The sequence below is a fragment of the Jatropha curcas genome, chromosome 2, assembly GCF_041381405.1.
Source record: "Jatropha curcas cultivar XTBG-Jc1 chromosome 2, XTBG_Jcur_1.0, whole genome shotgun sequence".
Classification (NCBI taxonomy): Eukaryota; Viridiplantae; Streptophyta; class Magnoliopsida; order Malpighiales; family Euphorbiaceae; genus Jatropha; species Jatropha curcas.
In genome coordinates, this window is record NC_143152.1 from 32,824,812 (window position 1) to 32,835,323 (window position 10,512).

At 36.5% G+C, this 10,512-nt stretch overlaps 3 protein-coding genes across 3 annotated transcripts; 1 reads left to right on the plus strand and 2 right to left on the minus strand.

Moving 5' to 3' along the window:
• Positions 1-1,436: 1,436 nt before the first annotated feature.
• Positions 1,437-2,273, minus strand: LOC149498664 (uncharacterized). The gene has a single exon (XM_089717363.1). It carries the CDS (start codon positions 2,271-2,273, stop codon positions 1,437-1,439), a length of 837 nt encoding a protein of 278 aa, XP_089573489.1.
• Positions 2,274-4,070: 1,797 nt separating this feature from the next.
• Positions 4,071-5,465, minus strand: LOC149498665 (uncharacterized). Its single transcript, XM_089717364.1, has 2 exons — positions 4,936-5,465; positions 4,071-4,767 (listed from the first exon to the last, which is right to left on the minus strand). Exons 1-2 carry the CDS (start codon positions 5,463-5,465, stop codon positions 4,071-4,073), a joined length of 1,227 nt encoding a protein of 408 aa, XP_089573490.1.
• A 1,770-nt stretch (positions 5,466-7,235) lies between these two features.
• LOC105647443 (stress response NST1-like protein (DUF1645)) lies at positions 7,236-8,829 on the plus strand. The gene has a single exon (XM_012233532.4). It carries the CDS (start codon positions 7,329-7,331, stop codon positions 8,523-8,525), a length of 1,197 nt encoding a protein of 398 aa, XP_012088922.1. The 5' UTR covers positions 7,236-7,328; the 3' UTR covers positions 8,526-8,829.
• Positions 8,830-10,512: the final 1,683 nt, after the last annotated feature.

The window sequence follows — 10,512 nt, forward strand, 5'->3', positions numbered from 1 at the left end:
ATAAAAATCTATTCAAATAAAATATCTAAAAGGTTATTACAACAGCTAACACTTATAAAAACAATTGATTTTATGGAAGACCACCCTGTAACTCTTAAGTATTATAAAATGAAGAAAAATGGCAGGGGTAAAATTCAACGTGAGGAAACACAGATGTCAAAAATGGATTGGCTGAAGCTATTTTTGTGTATGGATACCAATATTCTTCTTTCTTGGATAGAGAGACAACTGAAAAGAGACACCATATTTCTGCAATGTCAACAGATTATTATGTTATCTTTATTCTGATTAATGAATTGTTTAAGAAGATAATTAATGATTAATTATTAATTAGAGTGGAGTTTATTTATGCAGAACCTCAGCCTAAAGTTAGGATCCTATATTCAGATACTCCTTTTTGTTCCAAAAGCATACCTACGCCTTTTATTATTGTTTTTATACTTCTCGTCTTCATTTTTCAATAATACATGGATAAATAATTATTTAATCCCTCAAATCTTTTTATAATTATAATTTCATCTAGCTTGTTTGATATATTTATTAATTAGTTCATGAAATTTATTTCTATAAATATGGTTATTTTCTTGAAAAACAACAGTTCATAAAAAAAATTTTCGAATGCTTTTTGAATTCTTTTAAAAAAAATATCATATTATTTTTAATTTATTTTTGTGAACGTTGTAACGGGAATATTTGAGTACAAAAAAATGATCTGTAACATCAGAATTGCAACATGTCAATGATTTAAGGTATTTAGTGTTATATGACCCAATAATTTTAGAGTCCATCCAAATCCAAAGCTCCATCTTGATCATCAGATTAGGGACTCTCTCTTTTGTTTTCTGATTAATCAATCTACTTATGAATCTCGAGGCAAATCTGACGGCTGATGAGCAAATAAGATATGCCCTTGATGTGGAAGACAGCATAGAGATAAGGGCATGTGACCTCCAGATGGTCTTCAACTCTTCATGGGAGTGACATCACCAGGAGGGAAGCCCTACCCATTGTAGGACTAGGGACTTTAGCATGTAGTCTCTAGTTTGTAAATGCTTGCTTTTCTTTTTCTTTTTCTTTTTTTATTTTATTAATTCGACTATTATTAAATTTTATTTATTTTGTGAAGTTTACTACACTCTTACTTTTTATTATCGATCTTCCATAAATATTGATAAATGGCATAAAACCCTTTCTCCCATTTCCCCACATGGGAATGGGATCCCTAATCTTCTCTCAAGGCTAACACCTTTTTAATTCTTTTTATGACTTATTATATGTACAATGTGCCCTTAAATTGTGGGTAACCATTGAACCCTACCCCAATGGGTTATATTAATTATTTAATTTTTAATATCAATTGACTAAAGAAAATACATTTTAATCCTTATTATGCTTTTTTTTTTTTTTTTTTGGCATTTGAATTATGATTCATATTATTAATGAAAGAAATGAGCAATACAAGCGGGAATACTATCCCAAATTTGAAAACAAGCCTCGCTAGGAACTGATTTAGCCAACACATGAGCTATATCATTTGCTTGTCTTCTAATCCAAGCCAAGGTAACACTAGGCAATTGGACTAAGAGAAGTTTACATTCAGAGATAACAACTCCAAACTCAGACCAGTCGTGGGCAGAACTCTTCATAGCATGATAAACTTGCAGGCAATCGGTTTCAATTTGGATCGTCAGATTAGGATGACCTGATAGCACCCAGGATAATACCTTTCTTAACGCTTGAGCTTCTGCTACTGCTGGGGAAGAACAACCATGCAGAGAAGACATTGCTGCTGATACGAACCCGCCATGGCAGTTTGAGATTACAGCACCGATAGCTCCATGGCCAACAGAGGGGAGAAGAGTAACATCAAAGTTTATTTTAAAAGTGCCAGTAGGTGGCGGAAGCCATTGACTACCTGCAGAAGCACCTATGCCTGTATCCGAACCTGACAACTTCAGCTGGGCTTTCTTCCAAGATGCAAGCATACTTCTAGCACGAGTAACCACATGATAAGGTCCTTCTTCCACATGGTTCCATTTTAGCTCATTACGGCTCAGCCAAACACTCCACAAGCCCATAATAAAACTGTCAAAAAATGCGCTCTCCCACGCCTTGTTTAAATGTTCGAGCATCTGTAAGAAATTTGGAAAGTTGCCAATATTAGGTTGAACACCAAAAAACTGCCAACAAAGTCTTGCTTTTGGACACTCAACAAGAGCATGAGCTAACGTTTCGGTAGCACCACAGTAATCGCATCCTGTGTCAAGTTCCATTCCCCTTCTTTCTAGAGTTGTTTTAACTGGCAAAATGTCTCAGCAACACCTCCAGAGGAAATGCCTCACTTTCGGCGGAATTTTCAAAGACCACAGAGCTTTCCAAAAGCCTGACCGTAAATCATCTTCAACATCCACATATTGAGATGCTACTACTTTGTATCCCGATTTCACAGAATATATCCCTGAGTCTGTCCAGTGCCATATGAGGGTGTCTTCCTGAATAGTTGTAGCTAAAGGAATAGAAGTGATAAGTTCAGCAATTGAAGGATTAAAAAGGTCGTGTATCAGAGGCAAATTCCAAGCACGTTCCCCTTGTGTCAAAATAAGGTCCGAAACCTTTATATGCTCAAAACCAGAGAGAATAGGCAAGTTAACTCGAAACTGGTTATCCCAGAGTAGCCACGGCTCGGTCCAGACATTTACTAACTGACCATCTCCGATTCTCCACCGAAACCCTGAACAGATGGCATCCTTAGCTGCACAAATCCCTCTCCAGACAAAGCTTGGATTACGGCCAACGCCTGCTCCAAGAAAGGTCCCACTTGGGAAATATTTAGATTTGAAAGAACGATAAAGGAGAGAATTTGTATTGTGTAAGTGCCTCCAATAGTGTTTTCCTAACATGGCTAGATTGAAACTGCACAAATGTCTAAAACCCAAACCTCCTTCTTCCCTTGCTACACATAGCCTTTCCCAACTCAACCATCTCATCTTTCCTTCCCACCAATAAGAGTTCATTAACCTCTGGAGCTCTAGTAAGAGGGATACTGGTATAAGGAAAGCACTCATACAGAATGAAGGGATAGCTTGTGCTATAGACTTTATTAGCACCTCTTTACCCGCTTTTGATAAAAGTTTTTGGTTCCAACCACTAACCAACTTCCTCACTCGATCCTTCAAAAAAGAAAAGATACGCCTCTTTTCCCGACCAACTAACGAGGGCAAGCCCAGATACCTTCCGTGATTCAAAGGAGCAAGTACACCAAAGACCCCTGTCACAGCATCCTTATCCACTGCAGAAGTGTTAGAGCTAAAAAAAATGCCAGATTTTTGCCAATTTACCGTTTGACCCGAAGCTGCTTCATAAGTGACTAAGATATTTTTTATCTCTAGAGCTTGAACCTGTGATGCCTCGAAAAAGAACAAACTATCATCTGCAAACAACAAGTGAGATAACCAGGGTGCAGCTCTCGAGACTCTACAGCCTTTGAGGCGACCATCATTTTCAGACTTATTAAACAGCTTTGATAGTCCTTCAGCACAAAGTATAAATAAATAGGGAGATAATGGACAACCTTGTCTCAACCCACGTTCCGGAATAATTGGGCCAATATCATCCCCGTTTACTCCAACCCAATATTTAACAGAGGAAACACACATCATGATCAAGTCCACCCAACGCTGGTGAAAACCCAAACCCTGCAGAACAGCCCGTAGATAGCACCAGTTAATTCTGTCATAGGCTTTAGAAATATCAACTTTCAGTGCGGAAGCTCCTCGACGATCGATCATTCGTGTTTTCATAGAGTGGATTAACTCAAAAGCAACTAACACATTATCTGAAATCAATCGGCCCGGGACAAAAGCTGACTGAGATAGTGAGATGAGATTAGGCAGGATGGTCTTCAGCCTGTTTGCCAGGATCTTAGCAAAGACTTTGTAAACTACGTTGCAGAGTGAAATAGGTCGAAAGTCCTTCACTGCCTCTGGGTCTTCTGTTTTTGGAATCAGCACAATTAAGGTATCGTTGAGATTATCCGGAAAGACACCTGCATTAAACCAGTCTCGACAACCTTAAACTACATCATGGCCCACAATATCCCAAAACCTCTGGTAGAATCTAGGATTTAGTCCATCTATCCCAGGGCTTTTATCCGCATGCATCTGTTTCACAACCAATTTAACCTCGTCCACTGAAATGTCTCTAAGTAGCATGAGATTATCATTATCCGAAACCATAGGAGAGAATAAACCCACAACAGGGCTTAAGTCAGCATTCCCTGCCTTAAATAGATTAACAAAGTAGTCGCTCACCATACCTGTCAACAAATTGCTATCACTTATCCACTCGCCATTAGTATCCTTCAGCCGAAATATTTGCTTTGATTTCTTCCGTTTTTTAGCAGTTGCATGGAAGTACCGAGAGTTCATATCCCCTGATTGCAGCCAATGGGATTTCGCTCTTTGGGACCAGAAGACCTCTTCGCGGTACAGAACATCATCAAGCTTACGCTGCACACCTTCAAATTGTTCAATATTACCATTAATCCGAAGATTCTCAAGTTGCACTGTCAGCTGCTTTGCATCCTGCCTAAACCGAAGCTTTAGTCTCCTACTCCAGCTCTGTAGACATTGTCCACAAACCTTTATCCTCCCCGTTACATCAACACCATCATAGCTGGTCCAACTCTCTCTAACCACAACATCCACATCAGATTCCTCTAGCCAAAAATTCTCGAATCGAAAACGTTGGGGCCTCAAATTTCTAACTCTGGGGGAAGTGAGAATGAGAAGAGGAGAGTGATCAGACTTACTTGAGACTAAGTTCTAGACCTGATAATTAGCAAAATGATTCTGCCAAGTGATATTCCCCAAAGCTCTGTCCAGTCTTTCCTCTACCCGGTTTTGACCTCTGCCGTGAGCCCAAGTAAAAGGGTACCCCGACATTCCCAAGTCAATCAGCCCACAGTCAGCCACAGTATCCGAGAAACCCTGTAGTAAACATGGAGGATGAGGATTACGCCCCTTCTTTTCTTCAGCGAACATTAGATCGTTAAAATTGCCACAAATTAACCAAGGAAGGGTTGCCAGCCTAGCTAAAGATCGGAGGACGTTCCATGAAAGTTGCCTACGATGTCTTTCCGGCATGCCATAAAAACCAATGAGTCGCCAAGTAAAACCTGCAGCTTCCGTAATTTTCATATCAATAAAATGTGAAGAATAACGCATAATTTCTAAATTAATATGAGAATTCCACAAAACGGCTAAGCCACCACTGCGTCCCACCGCGTCTATAGCAAAACAATGATCATAATGAAGCTTACAACGGAGCTGCTCAATTTTATTCAAAGCAACTAAAGTTTCAGACAAAAAAATGACCGTTGGCTTATTGCATCGAATAAGATCATTTAGTGCATTAACCGCTCGAGTGTGACCAAGTCCTCGACAGTTCCAACAAAGGATATTCATGATTCCTCCCGAACTTTCACCTGTAGAGCATCTTCAATGAGGTCTTCATCATTCACAAGAAAGAAACAAATTGACACAGCTGCGCTCATGCAATTGCAAGAAAATCAACATGCATAGCGCAAGAAAAGTTTGTCATCACATATGATTGGTTACTCAAAAATACCCATTACATCCTGTTGTGAATCAAGAATCCAATAACCCCAATCTGGAAAATTGCAGCAGTACCCTTAAACAGCAATCCTTGTTCTTTCCTGTATTCATTTTGATCTTTTTGAAACACAGCCAGATTATAAATCAAGGAAGAAACACGACAAACTTAAGATTGCGAAAGCCAAACTACGGTTCTGCTTCTAAACCTAACACTGCAATCAGCTTCACTTCTTTGAGACATTTCATCAAACAGCTTACATGCATGGCCACAGTATTTTTCAATGCGATGCTTACATCACTGAACATAGAAAGCAAGCACGAAACACTAAACGAAATACTAAACAACAAAGCAAATCAAGAACAGTGTTCGATGGAATTGTTGGAAACGTTGGATTCGCCAGAAAATGCAAAGATGAACGATGAATCCACTGTCCCAATCGCAGCAAATCACAATCGCAGCTCCTTCTTTTGCTGCCATTTTCTTCTTCTCTTCAATGCTCAATCTTGTTGTTCCATCAAATTTATTCAATCTATAATCCTTATTATGCTTTTGTTTTTATTAAATCACATTGGTTAATGCATGAAACATGCCTATGATGCCATTAACAAATTTATGAGTTCAAAATTTAATAATATCTATGGATTTATTTATAATTTTTTTAAAAATTACGATATTTATTTTTTCATGGAGATATGTCATCACATTAAGTATTATCAAATGATTAAATTTTTGGCACATCAAAGTATAGCCTAGTTGTAGATACACATACGACTTGACAATAGATTCAAGTTCAAATCTCCTCTTCCAATATCAAAAAAAAAAAAAAAGTGAAAATTTGTAGCATAATACAGTAAACCAAACTAATTTAACTAATCAATTTAGTTCGATTTTTAATATTTACATTAATAAAAAATTAAATTTTATTTATTATACCAACTTAAAAAAATACTTTAAAAATCAAATCGATTTAACTCAAAATAAACTACATGGAAACTAAATCGGTTGAGTTTTTCATAAAAAAATTTAATTTATTGATTTGATTCGATTGAATCAAATTGATCCAACCCTTATCCCTACTCAAGATTTATTTTAAACAATAACGAAATCTAGTTCATTAAAAAAAAAAAAAAAAAAAAAAAAGGGAAAGAGAGTGCTAAGTCCTTCTTATTGTCATCTGGTAGGTATATTGATAGTTAGATGTATGCAGTTTGTCAAAATTAATCTTTCCTTTCCAAATGTACAAGTCAATGTCATAATCAGAAAGAGTAGGAAAATTATCAATTGGAGACTTTACCAAAATACCCCCTAGTAGTTGAGTACATATAAAAAAGGAATTAATACTTTAATTTTTTTTTTTTGGTAATGATTATACTAATTTCTTTTAGTTTTCAAAAAAATAAATTTAAGTTAAAAAAAATTTCATAGTTAGCCAAAAAAAAAAAAAGTATTATGGTAATTAGAGGAGTTGTTTGTAAGAAAACCAAGTAAGGTAATTAGGGAGTTAATTGAAGATTATTAATTTTAATTAGTGTTATTTTGTCATAATAATTAATAATTTATAGTACGGAGGATGAAAAGACAATGGCAGAAAAGACGATATAAATGTAACTTAGAGTAATATTCAGTTTTTAGTATTTACACGCAAACGCCATTGTCATTGACACCTCCTTCTTCTTCCACTTCTCTCTCTCTCTCTCTCTCTCTCTCACATTATGGAGCTCAACAACAAAAATGGCCAAACCTCCCCGCCAGACCCTAAACCAGACCTTGAAAATCCCAACAATGGCCATTCTCTCTCTGCCCAACAAGCTCAACTCTTTTCTGAAGATTTTGACAGCACTTGTTCTACTCCTTATGTTAGTGCTCCTTCTAGTCCTGGCCGTGGACCCATTAATGGCGGTTTCTTTTATAGTTGTCCTGCTAGTCCAATGCACTTCGCCATTACTACCACTGCTTCTTATTCTGTATCAGCTGTTTCATCGCCTGATAATGGTGGCTCTGTGCCTATTGGGTATGAGTTTGAATTCTCTGCTAGACTCGGGTCAGCTGGTTCAGGTCAAACAGGGTCCATGAGTTCTGCCGATGAGTTGTTCTTGAATGGACAGATCCGTCCTATGAAGCTATCTTCTCATCTGGAGAGACCTCAAGTGTTGGCTCCATTGTTGGATCTTGAAAATGAAGAGGAAGAGGAAGAGGAAGAAGAAGAGATAGAAATTAGTAAAAGAGGTAGAGATCTGAGATTGCGGGATAAATCTTTGCGTAGAAGAACCAGATCTATGTCTCCGTTAAGAAGTAATTGTCCTTTTGAGTTCGGTAATGACAATGAAGAAAACAAGAAAGCAAACCAGATCTATGACTCCATTAATGAAGGAAGTTCGGTTTCTTTAGAAAATAATGAAGGTATCAAGATTGAAGAAAATACAACTCCTTCAGTATCTGCATCTTCTTCTAGATCATCATCAGCTGGAAGGAACTCAAAAAGATGGGTTTTTTTGAAAGATTTTCTTTACAGAAGCAAAAGTGAAGGAAGAAGTAATAATAAGTTTTGGTCTAATATTTCTTTTTCACCAGCAAAAGAAAAGAAACCCATCAACACACCAACCATGCAAGTTCCTGCTTCAAAAGAGAAAGTTACAACAAGCAATGCATCAACTTTGACAATGGAGAGCCAAAAAGTCAAGGGGAATGGTCAAGGGAAGAAGCCAGTTAATGGAGTAGGGAAAAGAAGGGTACCAACATCACCTCATGAATTGCACTATAAAGCAAGTAAAGCCCAGGCAGAGGAAATGAGGAAGAAGACTTTCTTGCCTTATAGACAAGGGCTTCTTGGATGCTTAGGGTTTAGTTCAAAAGGGTATGGAGCCATGAATGGATTTGCTAGAGCCTTGAATCCAGTTTCTTCAAGGTAAAAATCTATGATCCAGTTAAAGAAATTGTATAGATCTTTAATTATTATTATTATTATTATTAATTTTATTTTTTAGTGTATTTTTAAGATAATTTCTCTCTGTATTTATTGTTGGGTGTTCTCTTTTTTTGTTGTTAAAAAGAGTAAGCTAAGCTAAGCTGTCCCTAATCCACCATGTATTTTGTACTCATAGGGTTGTTTAACTGTAAGCCATGAGAAAAAAGCTCAATCTATTACTTCTGGTTGAGTAAACAACTTGCATTATTTGTTATATAGTGCCCTAATTGGACTCTTTATTGTGTTAATTTGGCTCTGACTGGTTGAATACTTGGTCCTTAATCTGATTTAGTTGAAACAAAACTGTCATTATGAAAACCCTAAACCTGTTTACAAAAATTTCATGATTTAATGAAATAGTGACTTAATTGGTTTATTGAACCAATAATACAAGAAAGACATAACCCTGTTCTGTTAGGTAGTGGAGGACCCATATTACCCAGCAGTTTCCACGAGTATACCCTAAAAATACCGTCACTGACCCACAATTACATGAGATACTTAAATGTGATTTTGGTTGTATCTTGCTGGACCAAGCTTTGTAATATTGCATTTTGAAGCACGCATCACATGAAATGGTGGTTAGGATATTTGCTCACCACCTGTTTGCTTAATTGCTTCAGCAGTGTTTTGGGGGCCAGAAAGAATCTGCTTGTCTATTTCATTATCTTAATTTAGGATTAGCAAAATGCATGTCCACCAATGGGAATTGTTTAGGTGTGTAAACGAAATTTTTGCAAATGGGGACCTTGCAAAGTCTAAAATTTTAATAATTAGGGTTTTTTATGTCTCCTAGACATTGACATAAAGAAGATAATGAGACAATGACTTAAAGGAGTTGGGGATGATGAGACAGACTTGATCTTGATATAATTGTTGTCATTCTAAAACTTCCGAGCAAATTGTTGCCACCTCCTTTTGGATTCTTCTCTCTCTGGGCCTTCTTTTGCTTTTGATTTTTTGTGATTCAGTGACTTCGCTCCATGATTTCACTGAGCAAAAACCAAAACAGAAAGGAACAAAAATTAGCACTTGCTAAAAGAAAAGGGAGGGGGGACTTCAACTATCTTGCCCTGCCTTTATCAAGTTGAACCTTTTTGAGTTTATCCATGGACCTTTTTCTCATATACTTAAAGTAAAACCAACTTTATTCTCCAAAAACAAACGAGAAATACAAACTTTTTTGTGAAATCAAGTTGGCTTCGAAACTAGGAGAGGTTTTTCAGGCCTTTTTTTTCTGGCTATGTGGGCACAAGAAATGAATTTTGAAATAGAGAAATATGAGGATTCAAACTCATGTGTTCAATTCTCCTTCTTACCACCATTTATCATATAATTATTGTTATTGTAATTTTTGCTCTTATTGAGCCTTGTAATTTGGTTTCTAATCAGCCTTAGTAGTACTCTGTTCTGTTCGGCAAAATTAATTGTTTTGATAGCTTCTAGCTATTTGATTAGTTTTTGATAAAATGCTATCGTAATTTCTAAAATCTTGTTCAAACATTATATTACTGAACACTCTAAAATATAGCATGTTAAAAGCTACTTAAAAAGTTGTTTTGCTGAACATAGGATTGATGTTTTAACCATTTAGTAAAACGGCTGACAGCTCGTATAGTTAATAATTTTTAAACTAGTTAATTTTACCCAATAAGGTCTAAAAAAAACTCCATCAAGTCCGGTGATATATACTTTTAATATTTTTAGTAATACTCAAATTAGGGGCTCTCTTCGTCTCTACCTGAGGTCCATTTTTAGTCGATGGGCTATGAATATGTAATGGTAAGAATAATTCTGATGTATAACTAATGGGTCGGACCAAATAAGTCTCTTTCAAAGTTCCACAGATATTGTTCAGTCGCTATCTACCTGTTTTCTGCATTCTTTCACTTTTCTCAATTCTTTCCTTTTAACAATAAAAATCTATGATC

What these genes read in the sequence shown, in the direction of transcription:
- LOC149498664 (XM_089717363.1), bottom strand. Translation starts at nt 2,273, where the DNA reads ATGGAACTTGACACAGGATGCGATTACTGTGGTGCTACCGAAACGTTA.
- LOC149498665 (XM_089717364.1), bottom strand. Translation starts at nt 5,465, where the DNA reads ATGAATATCCTTTGTTGGAACTGTCGAGGACTTGGTCACACTCGAGCG. An exon ending in ATTGACTTGGGAATGTCGGG is followed by an intron (nt 4,768 to 4,935) that starts GTACCCTTTTAC and finishes CACTTCCCCCAG; the next exon opens with AGTTAGAAATTTGAGGCCCC.
- LOC105647443 (XM_012233532.4), top strand. Translation starts at nt 7,329, where the DNA reads ATGGAGCTCAACAACAAAAATGGCCAAACCTCCCCGCCAGACCCTAAA.